This window comes from Panthera onca, chromosome D3 (assembly GCF_046562875.1).
Source record: "Panthera onca isolate mPanOnc1 chromosome D3, mPanOnc1 haplotype 2, whole genome shotgun sequence".
NCBI lineage: Eukaryota > Metazoa > Chordata > Mammalia > Carnivora > Felidae > Panthera > Panthera onca.
Window position 1 is genome coordinate 90960555 of NC_138350.1, and position 25877 is coordinate 90986431.

Below are 25877 nucleotides of genomic sequence, written 5' to 3' on the forward strand. Positions count from 1 at the left end.
CCCCCCGAGTGGGCGCAGCAGCCGTAGGGCCGCCATTCAGCGCCGGCCAGACCGAGTCTTTGCAGCACATCCCACGGCGGCATGTCCACACCGCGCAGTCGGTGCCGCGTGTCGCCGGGTGGGCGTGACGGGGCGGGGGTGTGAGTCCCCGGGCTCCTCTCCCCGCTTGTGGCCCCCGTGTGCTCCGTGTTCAGCTGACCTCAAGGTCACGGTCATCCCTGGTGGCTCCCCTGGGGAGCGAGTGCTGTAGCTCCGACCTCTGGTTTGGGGAAAACGTCTTTCAAACGTGCCTAACCCGCCCCAGGCGATAAAAACCCCGGCCTCCCCGCTGCAGGCCCGCTGCTCCGGCCGCTTCTGCAGGTAACTCAGAATGTTGGCCCCTCCTCCGTCACACAGCGCCAGCTTCCACCCTGCCCGCTCCTCGCAAGGCCTGGCTTTCCACTTCCGTCATGTAGGACCTCCCCCTGCGCTGACTTACAGAACGGGGGCATCCTCACACGGGTTCTGGAACCCTGTAGGGGGAGGGCGCCGCCTTGCCAGCTGACGCTGACCGCCTGGGGGCTCCCGTTGTGGCCTCGCCACCCCCCTGCGTACACAGCGTGCACCCGAGGGCCTGGCGTTCTCCTCGGTGGGGTCACTGAGAAACAGAGCTCCGCGGGAGCCTTCTTAGCCGCAGAAGAAAAGCCGCTTGCGCTGGTTTCTTTTACCCAAACCTAGAGCCACTCGGTGGGGTTTAACCTGCTCTCGGCGTTGGGACAGTGAGTCTGTGTGGCAGACCCCATCAGATCCTGTCTCTTCCGTGCGTGGCGCTCTGTTTCGCTCGCCTTTCCCCGCCAGTGGCTTTGCCCTATGGATGGGGTTCCTGGTACTTTTAAGTGTTCGAATAGTTTTCTCCGCATTTCGTGACCCGTGCTGGTGGGGCCACCAGCTCTACCCCACTGCCCCCGAATCTTTCCAAACTGTATTCTCTCCTTCACGGCCGACCTTTCCTCCCCCCCCCCCCCCGGCCTCTCTCTTCCCTTCTCTCCTCCCTTCCCTCCCTTCCATCTTTGTCCCTTTATCCTGACGCGGCATCTAGTTAGTTTTTATCACTGATGGGGTGTTAGCCACTGTCCATTTGGCTAGTCAGTGTTTCTGTTGAGTCCTTATTCTTTTATTTTTTAGCCGTCTGTGCAGTTCTGACCTCCCTCCCAGCCAGCTCTTTTCCTTCTTGGGTTTTAATAGCACCTTCTTCCTGTTTACAATCCTTGTAAATACATCCTCACGTCTCACTCAGAGAACGCTTATATGTATATGTTTGAATTTTTTTTTTTAACTCTTTAATTAGGGCCTTTTGCTAATTTATCTCTGGTCTTCCGTCTTGGGCTCTGCTGATTTCTTTATGCGACGACATTTCAGGTTTTGCCCGTGGTAGTGCGTGTCTGCTTAGGAATGCCGGTGGCCCGCGTGGACACCGTGGGTCAGAGCTGTCTGCCGGCTGGTCCTTGGGCTCTGCCCCCACGCGGTGACCGCTGTGCCCCTTCCTCCCGGGGACCCCGCTAGGCCTGCCCCTGGACTAATTGAGCTTCCCCGAGTGACCCACTCTAATCCTACATAGGTGTTTGGTTTTAATATATTTGTTGTGTTAAAACCTAAGTTTTTATGATGATTTGGTCCTTCCTGTTTTGTGTAGATATGTGTGTGGAGGAAGAGGAAGAAAATCCCGAGAGAAACCCATCTCGAAAGGCTCGTCCCGAGGTCATCACCTTCACAGAGGAGGAGACGGCACAACTGGCCAAAATTCGGCCGCAGGAAAGTGCGACGGTGTCGGAGCAGGTCCTGGTGCAGTCGGCGGCCGAGAAGGACCGCGTCAGCGAGATGAAGGACAGACAGGCGGAGCTGGAGGCCGAGCCCAAGTTCGCCAACTGCTGCTCCTACTGCCCCAAGAGCTTCAAGAAGCCCAGTGACCTCGTGAGGTGAGGTCGCGGTGTTGCCCCGGGGGTTCGGGAGGGGCGTCCCCGGGAGCCTTCGATGCTGCCGTCGCGGGGGCCCTGTCGGAACCCGGTGCCTCGCGAGGGGCTGAGGAGTCTCCCGAGTTACCGTTTGAAGCCCGCGTAAATTTTGAGGCTTCCCTTTGAGCTCATTCAGGAAGTTGGTGAGAAATGAGTTTGCTGCGTGGATTGTACTCATTTCTGTAGAGCCGTGGCGTGCGGTGTCCCCCCTCATCCGCGGTTTCTGCTCGTTACCTGAAGTCAACCGTGGCCCATAAGTGGGCGACCCTCCTCCTGAGCTGGGTCACGTGCCCATGTCTGTCACCTGCCGTCATCTCACGTGGACGTGTCATGATTGCCCGTCATCACGGAAGGAAGGGCGGGGGATGTGGCACGATCCGGTATTTTAACTTCTATGACAGTGTGTTGTTGTGACTGTTCCCGTTCATCATCAGTTGTCATCAACCTCACTGGGCCTAACTTAGAAATCAGACCTCACGATAAGTATCAGGTATAGGAATGAACAGTGTAATACGGTTTGGTACACACACGGGGGGGTCTTGGGCCGTACCTCCCGCAGAGGGGGGGTGCTGCTCTAGTTTAAAAAAGAAAAGAAAAGGAAATGAGGGTGCTAAGCTTTGTACATTTGCAAACAGCATCAGGGACATCCTTATCCCCAGGGGTGCTGGTGTGCGTAGGGAGTGGGGGGCGCAGGCTCAGGCCGGGGCGGGAGCAGGGGTGCTGGTGTGCGTAGGGAGTGGGGGGCGCAGGCTCAGGCCGGGGCGGGAGCAGGGGTGCTGGTGTGCGTAGGGAGTGGGGGGCGCAGGCTCAGGCCGGGGCGGGAGCAGGGGTGCTGGTGTGCGTAGGGAGTGGGGGGCGCAGGCTCAGGCCGGGGCGGGAGCAGGGGTGCTGGTGTGCGTAGGGAGTGGGGGGCGCAGGCTCAGGCCGGGGCGGGAGCAGGGGTGCTGGTGTGCGTAGGGAGTGGGGGGCGCAGGCTCAGGCCGGGGCGGGAGCAGGGGTGCTGGTGTGCGTAGGGAGTGGGGGGCGCAGGCTCAGGCCGGGGCGGGAGCAGGGGTGCTGGTGTGCGTAGGGAGTGGGGGGCGCAGGCTCAGGCCGGGGCGGGAGCGAGGGTGTCAGGAGGCGGCGTGCAGTTCACACCAGTCTGTCGAAGCAGTGACTGGCGATGTGAGGTCAAGTCCAGCAGGATGACGCGGACTTGGAAACGGGACACTGAGGGCTGGGGGCAAGGTCAGCCTGCGGGAAAGACGGGGAGGTACAGTGTTCTCCTGCAGGTTCTGCAGGGTCGCTCTGGACGGGTCAGGGTTAGGAGCAGGCTGGTAGGTTGGGGGATACCGGGCCCCCTGACACAGGGAGGAGCGGTTCGGAGTTGGGAGGCGGGGGAAGGAGCAGGCTGCGCCCCAGCTCCTCCTGAGCCCTCAGCGCCCTCCATGTGGGTGGGGCTGGTGGCAGAGCGGCCACTGGGCTGGAAGTGCTCATCAGTGAGCCTGGGTGACCGCTGGACTGCCCTGTTCTTCCCACCGCAGCGAGGGTGGCGGCGAGGGGGGGGTGAGTGGGGCGACGGCGCGTGCCGAGGAGGTGGCGGTGGCGTCCCTTCTGGGCACCCGGAGGTCAGGTGCAATTAAGTGGGGAGTAAGACAGCAGAGCGTTCAGGGGGAGAGGACCAGGTCCTGTGATGAAACAAAACAAAAGAAAAGCACAGCCCGGGACACCATCAAGTGAGAAGAAGTCCTTCCTGCTCCCCAGAGACGACCGCTGTCAACTGGTTCTTATGGGTTTTTCCCAAAAATGTCCACGTGTCACCATTAAGTTCTGCAGTTTTATTTTTGGTATAGTTTTTACATATTGAGTCGTAGACACCCTTCTTTGTTTGTGCCTGCAAGCTTGTTACCTTCTTTTCAGTGGTGACGTGCGGGGGAATGCCAACTTTTATTTCATGGCACGCTTTCTGTCTCCAGTCACTACAGGAGCCCTCGCGGGTGCACCTGCAGGGGGGTTGGGTCACTGCCGCCAGGTGGTGCCCAGACTGCCCCGCTGACTGAGTCCTCGTCTGACTGACGGCAGAAATGATAGCTTAGCGTTTTAATATCCTCTTTTTCAATTCTGGGTATGGGTGAAACGCTTTCCTGTGGCTTTTGGCTGTATTTCTTCTCTAAGCTTCCTATGCATTGTCCGTTCTTCTACTGTGGTGTTTCTGGTCTTATTGCTGATTTATAACAACTCTTCGGTTTGAGAAAAGTTAGCCCTGTGTTCGTCCATCTTGCAGATGTTTTTGTTTGCTTCTGAGTTTGTTTCTGCTGTTTTTGTGTAGATGGAGATCAAAGGTTTTATTTGGCCGAGTTTATTCAGCCCATACTAACACATATTTTTTACTTACAGGTATAGTTACAAATTTAAAATCATGAGATTGCTTGTAAATGTGTATAAAACTAAAAATAAAAACACTTAATTGTAAATGCTTTCTGGTTAGGCACGTGCGAATCCACACTGGAGAAAAGCCATATAAATGTGATGAATGTGGGAAGAGCTTTACTGTTAAATCGACCCTAGACTGCCACGTGAAGACGCACACAGGTACGAGCGGGCGCCTGTGCTCCACGTCGGTGCCTTATGATGGCGCTTTGTAGAGAATTTCAAATGTTCATTCATTTATTTTGAGAGAGACAGAATGAGCAGGGGAGGGACAGAGAGAGACGGAGACAGAGAATCCCAAGCAGGCTCGAACTAATGTCCTTTGAGATCACAACCTGAGCTGAAACCGGGAGTTGGCTGCTAACTGACTGAGCCCCCTAGGCACCACGATGGCATTTTGTATTTGTCCCCATCTATCTTTCAAGATCATAGGAAGCTTAGAAGTCAGGAACCATGAAGAAATGGGTATAAAAGGAGTTTTGATTTCTGACTCGGGAGAAATGATCCAGAAAACACGGAGGAAAAGGAGCCCGGTCTCCGATGCCGAGCTGCCCGCTGTCAGTGTTCTTACTGCGCCTTGAATACCTTTGTTAAGAAAATTATTTCTTAGTCTCATTTAGGCCAGAGACCTTTGGTTTGTCGAGGTTTTACAAGAACTGGGGATTTAGCCAAGCTGATTGTAGTTACCAGCTAATAATTCTTTTCAGGTGGGGGGAAATCTTATAAAGGAAAAACATTAATGTACGATTCCCAATGGCCATATTTTTCTTCATCTCATTTGAGGAACTGAAGGTTAATGGTGCTCATTAAAATACAGCGAGGCTTTGCTGCTTGCCCTGCACAGGGTGCCCAGTGGTTAAGGGGCAGGCCTGCACACCCCGCGCAGATTTGACGTCTGTGCTCACTTCCGGGCCATTTCTCGGAGCCTCTGGCTGTCGCGGGAACTGTGGTGAACTCTCAGTAAATGGGAGAGTTGTTCATGTGATTCATAGGATTATGATCGTGAAACTCATTTATATTCTTAATTTTTGGTTCCCAGCAGAATTGACCAAAAACGTACAAGGGAATTTCACATGTTCATGTAAAGTCTTATGATTCTTTTCTGATGGGTTAGTGTTTGGAATTTAATAGATAGATACAGGAACTTAGCGTGCGCCCCTGCTGTGGGCAGTGTTTCCGCTGGTTCATCGGGTGCTGTGTTTTTGTCCCTCTCGTGTGACGCTGTGAGCCGCCAGGACCAGAAGGGGCCTCTCACCCAGCCAGTGCCCGTGGTGTTCACGATGGCTCGCACGCGGGGATTCTGTGTTGGCCCCTGTGCCTGAGGCCCAGAAAGAAAAGTCTCTGTGAGAGATACCTTTCAGGCCTCTTCCTGCACTCCGGGCTGCCCGGTGACCTCTGAGGGCCCCGAGCAGGGCTGGACAGCTGGCCTCCCTAGTCCTGGGGTGGGTCCCAGCGTGCCTGCCCGGTTAAATAGAAGTCAGTATTGTTTCTGGGAGAAATAGAAACAGAAAACTGGGACGCTTTTGTCCCCCCAGAGCCTCTCCGGGGCAGGGTAGGCGGGTGACCGGGCCCTCGGCCCCACCTCCCGGCCTTCGTCATGCCCTTGGCTCAGAGTCCCAGGAGCTGAGCACGTGATCCACACCTGTGGCCACTCCCCACCTGCGCAGGTGTCCCGGGGGCCCCCCTGCAGAAAGAAGATAGATGTGTGCTGACACGTACAGGTGCCCTTTGTAAACCGAGGGGCGAGTGACAGCGACACGGGGCTGAGCCGCTTAGTGACCCCACCCCGGGTCCTGTCGAGGCTCGGTGAGAGGCGGGGCAGACGCCCAAGTGCTGTGGGGTCGTGGACACAGGCTGTGGCGGTGCTCACCGCGAGGAGGTCTCTGCGCCAGCACCCGCAGAACAGGGTCCTCCTTGACGTACCTGGCCCCCCCCCCCGGCCCCGTGCCGGCCGCTTGCGCGTGGGTGTGGCGCGTCGTGGGCCCCGCTGACCCTTGACCTTTCCGCAGGTCAGAAGCTCTTCAGCTGTCACGTGTGCAGCAACGCCTTTTCCACAAAGGGGAGCCTGAAGGTGCACATGCGCTTGCACACGGGAGCGAAGCCCTTCAAGTGTCCGCACTGTGAGCTGCGCTTCCGCACGTCCGGGCGGAGGAAGACGCACATGCAGTTTCATTATAAACCCGACCCGAAGAAAGCCAGGAAGCCCGTGGCCCGAAGCCCGTCCGAGGCGCTGCAGCCCTTAAACCTGCTCAGCCCGTCAGCCGCCGACCCCAGCGTGTTCGTCATGAACAACTCTGTCCTGACGGGGCAGTTCGAGCAGAACGTGCTTCCGCAGGGGCTGGTGGGCCAGGCCATCCTCCCTGCCTCCGTGTCAGGTGAGCGCCGGGCCCGGGCGGCGCTGGTGTGCCGGGAGGGGGGGCCCTCCGTCCACGACGTGCGCTTCTCTCCCTTGAGGTCTGCCCGTGTGAGGCAGGTGGGAAAACGTACATTTCACTCTTGAGACGAGTCACCCTCCCGTCCCTGTTCGTCCCGCCACAGCATCTGCTTCTGAACACTTCACGGTGCTCTGAGCTGCTTTTTCTGGGTTTACGTGCGCCTCTTGCTCTGCACCCACAGACGTGACAGTGACACACGTGACCGGTGACTCCCGTCCGACATCGTGTGTGCTGTCCTAGAGTTCTTTAATCGCTCTCGGGTCACGTGGGTCACCCAGTGCTTGAAAAATAGGAGCTTTCAGCCATTCGGGCTTGTCGTGCACTTACGAGTCACAGAGTGAGTGTCAGCAGCCTGTGGATGTGACCCGTGGGGCCATTAAAGATACAACACAGCCGTGAGTTGTTGTTTTAGACCTTGGGCCAGTCGGCGTAGTCTCTTTGAGCCTAGTGGGCTCGTGTGCTTAAAATGCGCAACATCACCTATTTCAGAGGATGCTTGGTGTTGGGTGAATTAGATCACGCGTGTGTCTGGTGGCGATATTAGTATGCGTTAACTACATCCATCACGTTGATGTACGAATAAGACCGTGTGCACAAAAATTCCCATACGGAAATGAGGGGTTTTTGTTCTGTTTTGCTTTCTAAGAAGCCTTTCAGATATGCAGTCATTCCGGTTCTCTTCCTCTGCAGCTGGTGGTGACTGGACAGTGTCTTTGACGGACGGGAGCTTGACCAGCCTGGAGGGCATACAGTTACAGCTGGCTGCTAACTTAGTCGGGCCAAACGTCCAGATCTCTGGAATCGATGCCTCCAGCATTAACAACATCACGTTACAGGTACGCCGCTTCTGAGGTTTTCTGGGCTTTAATTGGTCAAAATCACACGTGAGCGCGCTTCCCGTCACAGGTACCTTGTTACATGATCACACGTGAGCGTGCACTGCCCGTCACAGGTACCTGTTTTGCCTTTCAGATTGACCCAAGTATTTTGCAGCAGACGCTACAGCAGGGCAACTTGCTCAGTCAGCAGCTGCCGGGGGAGCCCGGCCTGGCCTCCCAAAACAGCACCTTGCAGACACAGGACAGCACGGTCCCAGCCAGTGTCGTCATCCAGCCCATCTCAGGCCTGTCCTTACAGCCCACGGTGACGTCTGCCAGTCTGACCATCGGCCCGCTGTCTGAGCAGGACCCCGTGATGACCACCAGCAGCGGTAAGTGGCAGCAGGGGGGTCCAGCTCCTTGCTTGTGGTCATGCATTTGCATTTAGGGCTCCGTGGCTCCCCTTTCCTCTCCTTACCAAGCTCAGCGAACACGTGGAGTGTCCCCAGCACACGCGCACTTTTCCTCTGCCAAGTGATGTGCATTCAGTCTACGCACATCCCTTTCCGCCGGCACGTAATTCCCGCGGTCCTGTTGCCTTCCTGTTTCTAAGGCGTCTTGTCTTTCCGGATGAGGGAATTCTACACGTGGTTGATGTTTTCTTCTGAATCTTCTTTTGAAATAACAGTTTTATTAAAATATTAACATATACGATTAAAATAACATTAAAATAACATATATGAAAGAAAATTACTCTTCTTTTAAGCCCAGCTTTGTTTTGTTTTGTCACGACGACCAGGGACTCAAGACCTCTCTCAGGTGGTGACGTCGCAAGGCCTGGTATCCACCTCCAGCGGCCCCCACGAGATCACCCTGACCATTAACAACTCGAGTCTGAGCCAGGTGTTGGCGCAGGCTGCCGGGCCCGCTGCCGCGTCGTCCTCCGGGTCCCCGCAGGAAATCACCCTGACCATCTCTGGTTAGTCACTTAACGTCTTAAACGTCCTCCCCCCACAGTTGAAGTGTGTCTTAGTCGTATGTATGTGTGTTTTCGGCAACACCGAATTTTGCACATAGCCGGTGCTCCGGAAGCGTTGGTAACACGTGTGGGAAATTCAGGCTTAACGAAAGACCGTCACAGTTGAGATCTAACCAGAAGTTAAAAGTGAGAGTTCCTCACGTCCACTCTGAGACCACTGTTTGGCCACCTCGCTCTGGTTAGCAGACAGCAGGAAGCCGTGGCTTCATGTGCCGGTTTCCTGCTACGTGAAACTAGAGGACTGTGGTCGGCACAACCTGAGCGCGAGGACGCTCTGGGCGCCTCCTGACTTCCCAGGACTCTGCACAGACCGTGTGGAACAGCGTTAAATGTGGGGTAGAGCACTGAAGAGTGGAGAAACGGGAAGATGATGGCCTTTGGCAGTGGAGGTCACTCGAAGTTGGCAAATTGATCCCGTGTGTCAGCCGAGAGCAGGCGTTCTGTGTCTCCGGGCTGTCACATCCACAACCAGACTTCCCTCCATCTGTGTTGTGTGTGGCCTAGGTCAGCCTGGAACACGTTTTACAGTGGTGCGCTGCCCACGTGACTCTTAGCTGTGAGCCCTTTGTGGTCATAAAGAGTCATTTTCAAATTTAGCAGCACTTTGTATGACCCTCACTATGTGCCAGGCGCTATTCTAGTGACTTTTACAAATATGAACTCATTTAATATTAATTCATTCAAGCCTCATAGCAACCTTATGAGGCTGTTGTTACAAATGAGAAAAACATTTCGCTGGGAGGCGAACGCTGCCCCTGGAGAGAGGGTGTGATGGCAGAAGGGGAGTGTTTTCCCTTAAACACCGGGGAGGGTGGAGGGCGGACCAGGTAACGCACTCGCGCTTCAGGGAGATTCCTGCAGAGATTACTATTGCAAAAGGAAGAAAATTTACTTAGAAGAAAACTGAAGAAAGCTTGCTTTCTTAGGGAGCATCTTTTCCTTTTCACGCGTGTGAGAAACTTGAGGAGCTTTTCTTAGAGTTTTGATTTTGAGCGACGTGAGTGATTTTAGACGCTCTTAGGCAGTGGAAATTAACTTTCAGTTTTATAGAATTCAGTAACCTTCCTACTTTTGTTATATGCATCTGAATTTTAATGTTTTTTATGTTGAGAAACCTTTGTTGATCAAATTAACTTTTTGGTGTGCCCTCCGTGTATGAGGCATTGTGCGAATCCTGTACAAAAGACACATAATCCAAGATTCTGGCTTATACTTTAGAAAGTGTGTTATTTAGCTTATGGGTTGTGCTTCTGTTTCTCCTGTATTTTCCTATCATTGATCATGTAGATACTTTGCTTATTGGCATATTCAGAATAAGGAAGTGAATTTAATTGTTTAAAAGTTAGCTTAAAAGGTTTACCCTAGGAGAAATCTTTAAATCAGTTGATGAGAGGAGGTTTGCCCAAAGTTTGGGCCGGAGGCTTCTAATTCTCAATTCTCATTGTTACGCATCATGAGAATTGTCAAGTCACAAGTCAGCGTTTCCTTATTCCTTTTCCGTTCGGAAAAGGCTATAGGAAAACAGTTTGCGGTCTCTGTAGAGATTTTCAGTTATTTTTTCCATTAATGTGTATAATTATAAATGCTTGTCGGTGCTAGAAAGCAAAACTTTGATTAAGCTTTGTAGACTCTTAGCAATTCAGAAGTCAGTTGAGAAAAAAATATGGGGTACAAGGCAAGGATAGCCCCCGGGCTCCCCAACTTGTCTCGTGCCTCTACAATAAGGTCCTCTTCTCTGACGGTTTGGTCCAGTTTTCAGTGAAAAGTTATGTCAGGCAGGGAATCAAGAAAGTGATAACCTTCATCCACAGATCCTTTGAAGACGGGTCTGCTCTTCTGATAGGAGTTTGCGTTTTTCCTTTTGCCCGTGCTCATGCCCACAGCACTCGGCTTCATTTCGTGTTCCTGTGTCTTTACCGAAGCGTGACGATGTCGATACTTACACAGCACGGTGGCAGTGCAGCACTCCTTTGTCTTTTGACGCTTTCCCCCTCCGGTTTAGTCTTGCGTTTGCCTAACTTGGCAGCAGATGTTTTTAAAGTAACTCGTTCACGTCCAGTCTTTCCAAAGATTCCGTCAGCAGCCGTTCCCCTTCTCTGTTCGTCTGTTTTCCATGCAGTTTGCTTACGCTTATGTGACTCCTGTGGCTATCGAAGCTGGCATCCGAGGGCGGGTCTGGAGGCGAAGGCCAGCGCTTCCTGGAAGGCGGGTGGCACAGGTCCCTCCCCTCGCCCGCCCTAGTGCCGAGTGTCCCCGCCGCGCAAGCCCGCTCGGTGGCGGCTGGGTACGGGGGCTCTAGGGTCACCTGCTTTTACAAACATACCTAGCCACACCTGCCAGTCTACCACATTTGGAAGTATTTTCAAGTCAGTTTAAGTTTTAGTCAACAAAGTGTGTAATTTTAAGTGCCTAAATACGGAGTTAAAATAGAACTCTTAGGAAACACTTAAAAATACTTAACAGCTTAAAAAATGGGAACAAATACTGTCATTTAGGGAAAATGTATTGCTGGTCTTTTCAGTTTTTCTAGGAATATTATTAAAAGTGAAATAGCTTTAATTTTAATAAGATGTTATTATGTGCTTAGCACACGTGCCAGTATGTAAGTTAACATCTTATTTTCAGATAAAACAGTATTAATTTCCATTTAGGTCGAGACCTCATTCAGCACAATTCTTACGGAAATAGTGACCTAAACGGAAGCACAAGATTGTCAGCACCTGCAGTCAATGATCAGTGTCCAGGTGCCACCCTAACCGGGGCAGTGATCAACTGCTCTCGTGGAGTGTACCACTGAGCTCTTCAGGTGTGCACGTGGCTGCTGGCTGAGCCACGGACACAATGTGCCACGGCGCGGCCACAGGGCTGTGCCGCCGGCGGGCGGGAGCAGGACCCCCGTGTCATCTGTGCTGTCACGTGTCACGTGATTTTATACTCCCTGGCCTTACCCGTGCGTGCGGGGTTAGCAGCCGAGCTGAAATTCTGCTTACCAGGGAGGGCAGGGGAACGGTCCTGTTCCGACACACGAGGCGCGATGGAGTCGCGCGAGTTAGCACGTGGAGGGCTCGTCACAGAACCGTGCCCTGTTCCCCGTGCGGGAACCCAGCCCGTTCCTCCGCGCCCTGCAGCCTAAGTCTCCTGTCACCCACCGCCGTTAGGAGAACGCAGTTTTAAAATAGCCTCTTGCTAAGCTTTTCAAGTGTAGAGTTCTATAAAAACTTAAATGAGCTCCAGTAACATAAATGACAGCTTCACAAGTAATGGTCAACGGTTTCCAATGACATGCCTGTCTGGTTTATCTCCTCTTGTAGAGATCTGGTTAATTTCTTAGCCTTCTTATTTTCCAACTCTCTACATCATTTTTTGAGAGGAAAAATTTAATTTTTACATATATTTGGAGGCGCAGCTAGGCTTTTTTTCTTTTTCATGCTTATTTGAGATGCTTTCTTATCCGGTAATTCATTTCTTCACTAACAGACTGTATAATGTGTACTGTGTGATAAGAATTGTACTCAATCTGGGAATAGAATACTGAGCAAGGCAGACGTAGCGCCTTTGCACTTAGGATCCTAGGAACTAATAGGACACAGGCACTTACTGAGGAATCCGTAAATCATTGTAAACTTGTGGCGGTAACGATGTATAAAGGAACATAGGTCATCGGTCCTGGGGGATTTGACCTGGTTGGGACAGGGCTTCTGTGAGAGTGGGGCTGGGAGTGTGGGGGCGTCTGTCCACCCTTGTCGTTTGCTGAAGCATGAAATGAGGCCTGAGTGGTTAAGAACTTTGTCTGAATCCCGTGTCGGCAGATCCGGAGTCTGGATTTCTGGCCCGTGATGTCCCTTCTGTATCTGATCCTTGTGTCTCGTGGGCCGGAGCGAGTGGCTGTCCGGCTCCGGTGCGGACTCTGTTCTGGAATGCTAGCCATGTGAGCTCTCTCAGCCCGCTCCCCTGGGGCCGTGAAATCTCGTGTCTCCCTGGAAGCTCTGCTTAACATCTTTTTGAATCCTGGGCAAATGGTTGGAAAGACCAGTGGTTTCAGGTGTTTCAGTTTACATGGAGTGGTTTTCTTGTGCTGCTCTGGGGATCCTGGGTGTTTGCTGGTGCAGCAGATAATTGAAAATGGGAGATGTTCCGATCAGGATGGAGAAGCGGATGGCCTGAGGGCCCTGTTTTGGCCACCAGTATATTTCATTACAACACTGTTGTCTGGTTAGACAGGAAGTGTTTTCCCTTGGGATCGCCCCCGCACAGAACCGTAGAGCCTTGTGTGCAGGGGAGGGTCCCTCGTGCAGTAGAGCCGATCACAGCCAGTTGTGCGTAAGGGTCCTGGGTGTTATGCACTAGCGTTTCTTTGAAAACAACAAACGAGCCCTTTTCCATGATTTAATTATTTTTCCCTTTGGACTTACTGTTTTAGAGCCAGCTGAGAATACTTTCTTTTTGATGTCACTTGAGCTTAATTTGGTGCCTTATTCAAATTTATTTTCCAAGGAATTTAGTGAAATAAAAGTTGAGCTCATAACGTGAACACGTTTGTTTAGTGATGTGTAATAGCAGGTGTCATAAACCCAGGATCGAGTTTATACGACCAGGTCAGTTGTATTATGTTCTCGTGTACCTTTGCCATCTTTGAACGATTCCAGATACAGGAAGAAATTCTTCCACACGCTGAACTACTCAGGCCTTGATAGCTGGCAGCTATTTTGAGAGGTTTGCGTATCCACTGGTACCGGTGATAATGCGGGAGCTGACCCGTCAGTACAGTACAGGGCGGGACATTGCTTCTTGAAAGGGCGGCGTTTTCCTGAGCGTCAGAGTCACTCCCAGACCAGGCTTCAGGCCACACCGTGCAAGAGTTGAGACCAAAATGACTTTGACGCATGACTTAGACATGCCTCTTCTAAAACCCTCAGTGATTTTACAAAACTTCTGTTGCCAGCCAGTCCGTTAGACCAGAGCAGGCTGGCATGCCCGTGACTGTTCTCACTTGTAGTTCTTTCCATCTTGCTCACAAGATGGGCCGAGGCTCCCCAGCCCCCCGGGACGGCGTGCATCCTAACTGAAGCGTTGAAAAGAAGTGTGTTACGTTCCAGGGGGCTATACGGGAATCAAAGTACTGCAGTCAGCGTTTCACATGCGAGACAGAAACACGAGCTTGTGCTCGGGTGTCTGACACGGGGCCGAAGGCCATTTCACTGGCTCCACGGGCATCCGCGACAGCATCGGACACACGTGCTTGTATCAGAAAACGGTCAGATGTGACGCAAGTACCCTTTCAGAGGCTTGAGATTTAGCACAACTTTTTAAGGAATTGATCTCAAACGGGAATCATCTTTTTGTTCTTACCCTCGTCCACTGTTAAGATAATTTTGATGAATAAATTGGGTTATGCTTTCAGTGAAAAAAAGGAATTCTTTCCTTCCTTTGTAAGGTTATTTTAGCCTTGGTGTCTTCTAGATTTAAGTATAATCAATTACTTACTTCCCATTCCCCATTTGTTGGGTACATTTTATAATTAAGGAGGACATTCTCCCCACTTTCTCCTTGGAAACGAATGGCTGGACTGTGTGTTTCCCTGTTCCCGTGACCCCCCCCCCCCACCCTTTCTTGCCACATCTTTGTTTATCTCAAGAAAAAACTGATCTCACATCCTTTAAACTACTTATGAAACTTTCCCAAATTGTAATTTTAGAAGCTATGAAACCTTATCCCAACAAAGATTGAATACAGTGTTGGGTTTGAGGACCGTAAGAGATTTGTTAATCCTTTAGACGTTCCTGTTTTTGGAGTTAGAATCATATGCCGAAGTAGGACCTAGCCGTCTGTGGTACAGCCCGAGCGTTTTTGTGCTTCAGAGCCGGTGAATGAAAACTGAAAGTAAGACTTTGCAGCCTTTGCTCCAGTATTCAGTCTCAGTTTCCATGTTGAGAGTATTTGAGTTAAAACTGTGGTTTCTGAGCTTTAAATAAATCTTTTCCCGTAATTTAGAACTATATATTGAACAAACGTGATTTAGTTACTTAATTTCATGCTGAAGAAAATTCCATTTTTTCCTACTCACATCACCTGTTTTTGGACCATTTTGAGGATTGAAATTGTACTTGAGCTGATATCCTCTTTGTGGGAAATGTCTTGAACGAAGCACGCACGTGAAGTGCACCCCACACTTGGACAGAGACGTGAGCTCCAGGCGTTGTGTGAGGTTAGTGTCTCCATTGGCCCGTGTGTCAGGATTCGCTTCAGCGAAACGACACACAGGCTTCTGTTTTCTCGTTGCGTTTCTTGTGCTGCACAGCCCTGGACCCTCTCCCTACGTTAATAATCGTCAGAGAGAAAGACGCTACTGGTGGGAGGGGAGAAGAGGTCTCGTTCCTTCACTTCAGGAATTCCTTTATTTCGGGTGAGGTTTGACCAAGTCTTGGCCATCCGAGGAGCGGCTCTTGGCTTTGCTTCTCGTAGATCTAATCCTGGCGAGCCTGGTGCCGGCACGCCTCTCTCCGCCCGGCGCTTTGACAGCCCGGCCCCCGTCTTCTCCTTAGTGATTTTGACCGACATCGGTTCACCCGTCTGGTCACTGCCACGTTTTACAGGATCCTTCTTTTTAATCTTTGCCCATTCCTGTTAAAATCATGCTGGTCTGCGAGAGTAAGGGTGCGTGGAGGTGAGGTTAGAACACGAGCTTGACCGTCGTGCTGGTAACTGGAGTGCTTAGAACATACACCCTCCACAAATCCACACTCCTCCGGTCCTAGCGTGTCTTAGCAGTCCGCTCTGCGCAGATGCCCGGCAAGGTGGGAGGGGTCCGGCGAGGTTGTCTTTGGAGCCCCGGTGGCTGTGCAGAGCAGAGACTCCTAGCCTCCTAATGGTTATACTGCTTTTGAAGGTTCCAGGTCTGTGCAGCACAGTGTGGGACTCCAAGAGTGTGGATCTATGGAGGCATTGTATTTGGAGGACTCCAGTTACAAGTAAGTAACCTAGCTTCCCTGTTGGCCCCTGATCAGAGCAGAGGCTCTGGACCGATGTGACCCAAGTCACTGCCAAGGATCCTCAGGAGTCTCTTTTTGTTTTGTTTTCACACCTAATGAGGAAATAGTGTTTTCAACTCTGCTGCAGTTACCATCTTGGTGTATCTGTAGCACCGAGCCCAGCGGCTGACACCGTGGATGATAAGTCATGTTTGTTAGATGAATGGAAGCCTAGATCGTGAGATTTGTGCGTGCGTGTGTGTGTGTGTGTGTGTGTGTGTGTGTACACGCATGTGCATGTGTGCTATGCTTACCAGTGAAACCTCACAAGCGTGTTTTTGTCGGTGCGGACCGCAGGCCCTTGACACCCTGTGCTCAGCCCTCTCATTTGCCAGTCGGGTGCATGAGTTTCTGTTTCGTAGAAGAAAAGGCCCTCCTTTGCCTGATTCTGTCCCAGATACCTTCCTTTCTCTTCTCATTGGCTACAGGGGGAAAGTGTCAAAAAGTCTTGTTGTCTTTTCCAAAGAAGAGTAAGATATCACGAAGGATAAATTAATGTTTATAGGGCGCATGAGGTTCATTTCAGACGAAGCAGACCTAAAGGAAGTGGAGGGGAGGCCTCAGCAGAGATGGTCACGTGAGCTTTGGAGCCGATCGGTGCTCAGGGGGTCACATTCGGTGCCTTCAGGCTGCTCTCTGGTCCTCGACGGGGACGGTGTCCTGGAAATTCTTGGCAGTTTCCTTCTGCCTTAGCGGTAGTGACTAGGACTGTAGGGTCATATTTTTACTCTTCTCGTCCTGTTTTGTTTTTTCTCTACGTTATACTTAAGCAGAGTGTATTTATGTATATAAAGATATTTAGGAACTATAGAAGCCTTGCCATGAAATGGGAACAAAAGATTCTCTGATTATCTTGATGCAATTTCAAAAGCGGGGGCGATATAGACGCTGACGATGACAGACACAGTTCCTCTATGAAAGCCGCTCTTCCTGTCCCAGCGGAACCGGGCTTATCTAGCTCCGCCACTGATGTGTTCATTCTTCTCTTTTGCAGAACTTAATGCTACAACTGGAAGCCTGCCTTCGACGACACCCATGTCTCCGTCGGCCATATCTACTCAGAACCTGGTCATGTCTTCATCAGGGGCGGGGGGAGATGCCAGCGTCACGCTGACTCTGGCCGATACTCAGGGCTTGCTCTCCGGAGGACTGGACACGGTCACACTCAACATTGCTTCTCAGGTAGAGCACGGCCTTTCCTTCATGGAGACTACCCTTTAGTTTATTCTTTCCTAAGTGTGTATTCTGATCGTCTGTTTCAAAATTGTTTTTTTTTTTTCCTGATGAAAATACAAGTAGTATGTTCAATGCACAAAGGAGAGAACAAGAACATTCCGATAATACAGAAAACTGTTTTCAAAAAATCCTCCTCCCCAGGGGTGCCTGGGAGGCTCAGTCGGATGGGCGTCTGATTCTTGATTTCTGCTCCGGTCACGATCCAGGGTCATAGAGTCAAGCCCCAAGTCGGGCTGTGTGCTTTGGGTGGAGCCCGCTTGCCATTCTCTCCCTCTCCCTCTGCCCCTCCTCTGCTCACAGGCGCTCACGCTGTCTCTCTCTGTGTCTCTCTCTTCCCCCGTCTCAAAAAAGAAAAAAAAATCCACTGCCCAGATGGAACTAGGATTGCTGTGTTAGTATATATATCCTTGTAAACCTTCACGCGTTAACGTTTCTACAGAAATGAGTTCGTGTGTACGTGGCGTGGTGGGAACCTCTCGCCCGCTACTGCTCGGTGAGTATCTTCCCCGGCAGTGATTTCAGGAATACGCAGTTTTCGAGTGGCTCCGCAGCATGTAGCTCTAGGAGTTTGTTGAGGGGCGTTCTGTGGTCCTCAGGGGCCCCACAGGTGGTGGAGGGATCTCACGCTCTCAGTCACTGTGTCCTTCGATGAGTCAGCAGGTGGCCGTGCTGGATTGCAGGTGTGCGTTTTGAATAGTGCGTTGAGCTGGGACACCGCAGCACGTCTCGGTTTAGTTGGAAAAGCCACGATACGGTAGAACGAAGGTAATTAAGGAGAACCTAGTTTCCCTCTGACCCCCTGGCTCCGAACCCCCTAGGACGCAGAGCGCGTTCGGGCAGCACCATCGCTCCGCCCCCCGGCGGCCCTGTGCGGAAGGGTACTTACCGGGCCTCCAGGGCGACAGTGTCCCGGACCCGTCATGCCAGGCGCACGCTGGCTGTTTTGACTCTGCAAACTGACTTCCCTCTTCTAGGTTCTAGTTCTTTCCATTTGTAAAAGAGGGACGTTTCCCGCCTCGCCCCCTGGCCAGTGCTGAGCCAGTTTCCGGCCGTATGAACACAGGCCGTCGCGCTTGCGAAGTGCTCGCGGGCTGCTGGCCAGTGGCCCTGTCGGGGCCCCCGGGGTGACACACACGCGGTGGCGACGCTGCCCGGGCGCCCCCCTGGGAGGGCCACTTGGAAGCCAGCGTCCGTGAACCTCATCCTCACCGAGTGGCCTTCTGTGGAAAAGCGTGTGGTGGGCGCTGTGCGGTGGCGGTGGGGGGGGGTGGGGGGGGGCACCTGCTGAGTTCTGTGCAGCCAGTCCTTGCTCACATCGTGTGACAGTTACGTGTTCTCACGTGTTACTCAGCACCTGTTTTCATGACACAGTCACCCTTCTGAATACCGAAAATTAGCATTGTGTTGGGGGGGGGGGGCGCCTGAAAATTAGCATTGTGTTGTGGGGGGGGCGCCTGAAAATAGCATTGTGTTGTGGGGGGGGGCGCCTGAAAATTAGCATTCTGATGTGGGGGGGGTACCTGAAAATTAGCATCCTGATGTGGGGGGGGCGCCTGAGAATAGCATCCTGTTGTTGGGGGGGGGGCCTGAAAATTAGCATTGTGTTGTGGGGGGGCCTGAAAATTAGCATTCTGATGTGGGGGGGGGGCGCCTGAAAATTAGCATCTGTTGTGGGGGGGCGCCTGGGTGGCTCAGTCGGTAGAGCATCAGACTCGATCTCGGGGTTGTGAGGTCAAGCCCTGTGTTGGGCGTGGAACCTACATACATACATATATGGGGCAGGGGGTAGCCGTCTTAAGAGGTCCATGTGCTGTGTTTTCTTTCTAGATGCAGGATGCAGGGAGCCTGATTGTTTTCTGGTGAATCGCTGTGTGTTGTTATTTCCTACCCTGATTCTAGCGCGTCCGTCACAGGGCTGGGTTCGGGTCATCCGTGATCCGGGGCGGGCGGGTAGGGAAGGAGGCTGCGCAGAAAGTACCTGTTACGCACTTACTCTGCGAAGAACAGACTGCCGGTCCAGGTCCACGATGCCATAAAGGGCCTTAGTTTATTTGCTCCACCTTTGACTTGCTGCTAAGCTGCCGATTTTATATTCACACGGTGGTAGCTGTAAACAGGACCTTGTATCGTGGTCGCCATTCAAAGCCTGACCTACGCATGGTGCCGCCTTGCCCTTGACCGGCTGTGGCCGGCGCTCGGCCTCGGCGACGTGACTGCCGTCGTGTTGCATTTCTCTCCAGCCCCCGGGCCGTGTCCCCGTGTGCACTTCTAGCCACGTAGTTCCAAAAGTAGCGTAAGGTAAAAACTATTCAAGGTACAGATTTTAATGAAATTCAGTGCCTTTGAATAACTTTTGTGGGGTGGGGTAAAGTTTGATCAGAAAGAGCCAGGGAACCATTTGCTTTTCTGATTATGGGTTTATTTTCTGTTGGTTAAATTAGATCGCTTTGTTTTCTGCAACAGTAGTATTACTGATCTCCAAGAGAAATTCTGTGGTTTTATTTGAATCTTTCCTGTCAGCTGCCAAACTTGGATTCACAATGATTTAAAACTGAAAATTTGAAAAGAAAAACAGAGCAAACCTGTCTTAGCTTTAGGAGTGTAATTTTTCTAAGTGTAATGAATTGTTGTACAAATAAAACCATCATTGTCAAGAGGTCAGTGAACATCTATGGAAGTGTCTATAAATATGTAAATTATCAGGATTGATTATGACTATAAAAATGTGACCTGGAAATCAAAGGTATTTGTGAGAAATTAATCGTTCTAGCAGTAAGTGTTGCATACAGGCGAGAGTCACTAAGACGCAAAAGCCGAATGGCTTAATATTAGTCCCTTAAGACTGTTCACAACATGTGCTGCTTGAATTCAGTGAGGAAATAAGTGAGAGCAGTGAGAAGGAGCTGCTGTCTGCAGGTGAAAGTCACACAGCACGTGGAAGATCAGGGTCCCCCTAAAGGCACGGGAAGGACACGAGATTGTAAACACGTGAATTACAATTTAAAGAGGCAGTATATTTAAAAAGTAATACACTTTTTTTGAGTGTCATTTTTCTATTTTTCTGTATCTGTTTATAAAGTCCACAAAAGAAAATGGTTCTCAAAACAAAAAGAGGTGGTCTTAAGTAGTTTACTTACATCGTGTCGTTAAATAGTTTTTAGCCAAGGGTCGAAGTTGAGTCTGTCGTAGCAGAATGTTTGGGACGAACACATTTATGTAAGACCACGATTAATCGTAATTTAAAACTTGCAACTAGCCCAACTAGAGAAGAATATTTTGTGGGGTAAATGATCATTCTGAGACAGAAAAGAATTAGTTTATTGAAAAATATAATGTGTTGAAGCCAAAGTTAGAATACAGTGATGTGACACACACTTGGATTAAGAAGTGACTTTGTAGTTACTCCGCTAGGGGAAGTATTAAAGGAAAAATTGGTGGGTTATGAAGATTGCTCTTTCAACTGCAAACCTGAAGTTAGGTTTTCTTTCCAAATGTTGGACTGTTGTTGGTGGGGGTGGGGATCAGGCCCAGGGTGTGTCGTCGCTAGGTGGCTAAGTGTGACAGTTTTGTTTGTTTTAAAAAATTTTTTTTCGTGTTTATTTTTGAGAGAGAGAGAGAGAGAGACAGAGCATGAACAGGGGAGGAGCAGAGAGAGGGAGACACAGAATCCAAAGCAGGCTCCAGGCTCTGAGCTGTCAGCACAGAGTCCGATGCGGGGTTGGAACCCATGAATTGCAAGATCATGACCTGAGCCGAAGTCGGACGCTTAACCGACTGAGCCACCCAGGCGCCCCTAAGTGTGACAGTTTTATAAGGAAATAAATGCAAGCATATGGTTAAAACTCTGTTCAAGAAAGCAGAGTGATTCTTCAGCATTCTGAAAACAAAAAGAAGTAACTGATTCTTGATGGGAATTCTATTTTATATGAATTCTTGTGGGTTTTGGTTTCTTGTTTGTTCGTTTGGCTTTTATTAACTCTATTAGTACAGATAACTGGCCCGGTACCAAACATAGGAAACTTAGTGGTTAGACATGTAAATGTGGTTTTCCGGGTCTTAATAAGAAGTCAGAATTTGACAGTGGGGTGAAGCGGACACTGACAAGTCTGATTGGAGACTCTCGATGTGAAAAGCAGCCGGTTCTGAAGTAACGGGACTTGTTTTAGCCCAGGCTGCTAATTCCAGCTCCTCCGCTTCCTTCCTGTACGTGTCCCGTCCTGGTCCTGGCTTGTTCTAACTCTCACGGCATTTTCATTGAGGCACAGGGTTTATTGTAGTTCATTAAGAGTTCTACAGGGAATTCAGGCCATGAGCTGCTACGAATATATTCCTGGTGAGATTAGCACATGGGAATATTAAATTAGGTTGACTTAGAGGGACCTGACAGGGAGTCAGATTTGCCATCGTACCAAGTCTCACCCATCAGTGTGGCAGCTCTTGGTAATTTTGCAGCAGTATTTCCCAGGCTTGTTTGCACGTGAGAATCCTTGGCTCTCGTCCTGCAGGGTTGATTCAGTAGTAGTGGGTGGGGCTGGAGTCTGGTAGTGGTCCCCTCCCTCCCCGTGACTCTCCTGCAGCCCTCGGCCCAGCAGCGTTCAGGTGCTTGCAAAACCCACGTGTGCTTGAGAGCGAGAATTCCTGTAACTTCCAACACAGTGCGAGCCAAATATAGCAAAAAAATACACTGTAAGTAATACTGCGAAGCGAAAAGAAATGACTTTCAGATGGCGTCATTTTAGCAGATTCAGGTCACTGCATTCATGAGTGTGGCTGATGGTTGAGCATTTATTTTACTAGATGCTTGATTTTTATATATTAAAAAAATTTTTAACATTCATTTATTTTTGAGCGTGTGCGAGAGAGAGCAGGAGCAGGGAAAGGGCAGAGAGGGACACACACACCCACAGAATCCGAAGAGGCTCCAGGCTCTGAGCTGTTAGCACAGAGCCCGACATGGGGCTCGAACTCAGAAGCTGCGAAATTGTGACCTGAGCTGACATTGGACGCTTGATCGACTGAGCCACCCAGGTGCTCCTGAATGCTTGATTTTTAAATCAGGGTGTATACGTTAGGAAGACTTAATATTAGCAGTTGAACCACCAACGATAAGCTAGTAAGTTACGTGTGTTTGGGGTTCTTTTCGTTAAACTTTTTGAGATAATTACCGACTCGTCGTCAGTTTTAAGAAACATACGGGGGGAGCCGGCGCACCCAGTGGTAGTATCTTGTGAAGCTGCTGGTGTAGTATCACAGGACCTCCCATCCCACAAGTTCCAGCCCACGAGGTCCCTCACGTTTGATTTCCTGCATCCCCTTCCCCTGACAACTGCTCATCTGTCCCTCGCTTCTGTAATTTTGTCACTTCGGAACAAAAGGAGCTGCGATTTCTCCTCGAAAACCCTATAGGAGCTGAGTATTGCAGAGGCCTTAGCTTTCTTTGAGAGTATATGGATTTACCGAGCCAACGCTGGTTCTCAGGTGAATCAGAATTTCTGGCCAGCAGTTGCATTTGTCTTTGACGGGTAAAATTACGAAATGGGAATTGATGAATTTTGATCGATGCCGTTCCCCCAAATCGGGTGGTTTGGCGAGAGGGCAGGCAGAGCCGGCCGCAGACAAGGCACCACGGACGGTGCGGGAGTCACCAGTACTTGAAGGGAGCCGTATCGAAGCGTCTTCCCCACCAGAGGGGGATAGCGAGCGGGAATCTCTGTGGATGTAGATCGGAACTTTTCAAAATACGTCCGTGTAAAAAAATTTGATATATGGAGACACCTAAAATATCATTTTGGTTTTTTTGTAAAGGTGCCTGCAGGAAGCAGAGAATCCAAATCAATTTAAGATGCTCCTTTTGTCTAGAATCTATGACGATGTCCTTGTAAATTTATGTTCTGCCCCATTGCCTCTGTTTCCCTGCGTGCCTTGGGAAGTGTCTTTCCACAAGAAGTGGACCTAAAATTCCTTCACTGCCTTCTCAGTCCATTTTCCACCGCCCACCCCTGCTCAACTCTCTGCCCCATTGGAGCACAGCTCGCGCAGTGTCCCAAAGACACAAGAACAGCCCTTGTCTTCAGCCGTGGGGGACCTGTGACACGGGCCACGTTCTTTATGACCCAAGTTCTCTTGGAGACTCCTGGCCCCTTCGTGCGTGGGTGTTGGCTCTTGAATCCTTGTGTTTCGCGCACACGTTCTGATCGCGGGTCGGCCGTGTTGGAGTCTGTGCCGATTCGGCAGCCCGCGCTGTGTGTGTGCGACGTTTGCGTGGCTCCCGCGCTGGCGTGTGCGGTCGGCCCGCTGGGCGCAGTGGGAGGTGTGCTGGAGCAGGGGAAGGCTCAAAGGAGCTGGTGGGCCACAGCAAAATGGAATGTGTGGTGTTTTGGGTTTTTTTTTTAAAGTTGATTTTGAGAGAGAGAATGAGCAGGGGAGGAGCAGAGAGAGAGGGAGACACAGAATCCGAAGCAGGTTCCAGGCTCTGAGCTGTCAGCACAGAGCCCCATGTGGGGCTCGAACCCGTGAACCGCGAGATCATGACCTGAGCTGAAACCAAGAGTCAGATGCTTAACCAACTGAGCCACCAGGCACCCCCCAAATGTGTGTTTTTAAGCGCGAGTGCTTATGATATATATATATATATATATATATATATATATATATATATATATATATTTACAACTTTGTTGAGATATGACGTGTGTGCTGTAGTGTTCACTTGTTCAACTTAAAGTATACAACCTACCGGTCTTTAGTATGTTTACAGAGTTGCACACACATGATCACATCTAGTTCGGGAACATATCATCACCTCAGAAATGTGGCACCGTGAGCAGCTCGCAGTCACCCCCGTGTCACCCCTGCCCACCTCTCGCCGTCTCCCCCCGCCCCTGACAAGCACCAGGCGCTCTCCCCTTCTGTGGACGCACCTGTTTGGGACGCGTCACATGAGTGGGTCTGCACCGGCCCCCCTCACTCAGCGTCTTCTGTTTCCACGGCTCACCCTTCTCGTGGCTGAAAAAAGCGTAGATACACCTCGGTTTACAACCCCTTCTTGGTTGCCGTGAATGTTCGTACATAAGCGTCTTTGTTTCCCTGGGGCAGATACCTGGGACGGAGCTGCCCGGTCACCTGCTGATTCTGTGGTTGTTTCCGAGGGCCTGCCAGCTCATTTTCCACAGTAACAGCTCCCGAAGCGATCTTTTAAATTCTTCCTGGGTTCGATAACGGTACGGCCTCTGACACAGTCTGTCTCCAGCAGGGTCAGCAGTTCCCAGCCTTACTCACGGATCCCTCGCTCTCCGGCCAAGGGGGAGCGGGCTCCCCACAGGTCATCTTAGTGAGCCACACCCCCCAGCCCTCCTCCGCCGCTGGCGAAGACATCGCCTACCAGGTACGTCACACTCAGCCCCAGGTGCTGACGCACACGGACCGGGAAGGGCCGGTCCCTCTGGGGGGGGCCGTCTGCACCCGAGCAGGGATGAGGAGTGGGCGCTGCGGGGCAGCCAGTGGTGAGCGGAGCACACTGGTCTCGTCCGGGCCGTGATATGTTGCTTGTTGGGTGGGCTTTCCGTATTGCAGGGTCATGTAGAAACAACTCGTGAGTCTGGTTGTAAATTTATTCCTCTGGCCAACCCATCCGATTTCACTCGGCCGTTTACCTGCGTTTAGTTCTTTTCATAGGTTTTCTTGTCAAGCCTTTGCTGATTGTTTTAAGTCTGGTTATACTTTTTCATGCATCACACCTATATGTGTCTGCATGACCTATTTGTCATTTGACCAGTTTTGTACTCAAAATGCATGTTTTCAGGGTCTAAGATTTAGTGAATGATAGTTCTAAATATACAAGAATCTAAAAACTCTTTCCTTAAAACTTTTCAAAGTTAAAGTACAGATAATAAATACTGACTGTAAGCAGCATTACATTTTATGCAATTTTAGCAAGTAAGTTTTCAAGAAAATTTCTCATTGGCCTTTCAATGGGATGAGGACTCCTTTTTTTTTTTTTTATTTTTTTTTATTTTTGAAAGAGAGCACGAGTGGGGGAGGGGCAGATGGAGAGAGAGAGACAGATTGTGAAGCAGGCTCCAGGTCTGAGCTGTCAGCACAGAGCCCCACGTGGGGCTTGAACTTGTAAAACCATGAGATCATGACCCGAGCCGAAGTCAGATGCTTAAGTGAGCCACTCAGGCGCCCCCCAAGGACTCCTTTGTGATGAAGAATTGAGACACGGTCAGCCTCATGCAGCTGCATGTCAGCGGGGGTCATGGTAGCCCACTTGTCTCCGGGGCTCTCGGGCTGTGCTGCCCGTGGAGGACGGCCTGGGGAGGCTCCCCATCTGATCTTTCACTTGTGGTCCCAGCGATAGGGCGCCGCCTCGAGTCTTCATGTCTTGTGATGGCGTCCAGTTACCATAGCTACTGGGAAGGACCGGCGGAGGAATGGAGGCACGTCAGCGCCATTAGCTCCCAGGGTCTGTTTTAGGGACTGCACTTTTTGCATCATTTGCTTTAATCGTGTGGTTTGTTTTTGTTTTTGTTTTAATTTTTTTTAATGTTTATTTATTTTTGAGAGAGAGAGAGAGAGACAGAGCACGAGCAGGGGAGGGGCAGAGAGAGGGAGACACAGAATCTGAAACAGGCTCCAGGCTCCGAGTTGTCGGCACAGAGCCCGATGCAGGGCTCGAACTCAAACTGCAAGATCATGACCTGAGCCGAAGTCGGACGCTCAACCGACTGAGCCACGCAGGCACTTTGAGTCTGATTTATTCCAGGGGTTTTCAGACTTTTTTTTGACTCACAACAAATATATTTTATGCGCTGATCTGAATACACAGTGTGTCCTTGTTTCTTTGCTTTGCACACACCGTCACATGTAGAAACGTGTACCCCTAACAGACACCACAAAGTGACACCTATTTATGGCATGTG

At 50.9% G+C, this 25877-nt stretch overlaps 1 protein-coding gene across 11 annotated transcripts in view; it reads left to right on the forward strand.

Annotated features, from left to right (window-relative positions):
- Window positions 1-25877, forward strand: part of ZNF236 (zinc finger protein 236) — a 107805-nt gene that overhangs the window by 74037 nt on the left and 7891 nt on the right. For 8 of the 11 annotated variants that reach the window (XM_081790838.1, XM_081790839.1, XM_078435120.2 and 5 more), the window contains 8 exons: window positions 1673-1955; window positions 4459-4562; window positions 6410-6775; window positions 7526-7671; window positions 7808-8045; window positions 8453-8632; window positions 16715-16902; window positions 24206-24340. In XM_081790838.1, coding sequence (XP_081646964.1) covers window positions 1673-1955; window positions 4459-4562; window positions 6410-6775; window positions 7526-7671; window positions 7808-8045; window positions 8453-8632; window positions 16715-16902; window positions 24206-24340 — 1640 coding nt within the window. Of the gene's footprint in view, window positions 1-1672; window positions 1956-4458; window positions 4563-6409; window positions 6776-7525; window positions 7672-7807; window positions 8046-8452; window positions 8633-14782; window positions 14898-15578; window positions 15661-16714; window positions 16903-24205; window positions 24341-25877 lie in introns of those variants that run through there. The other 3 variants (XR_013551166.2, XM_078435116.2, XM_078435123.2) reach the window with 3 other exon arrangements.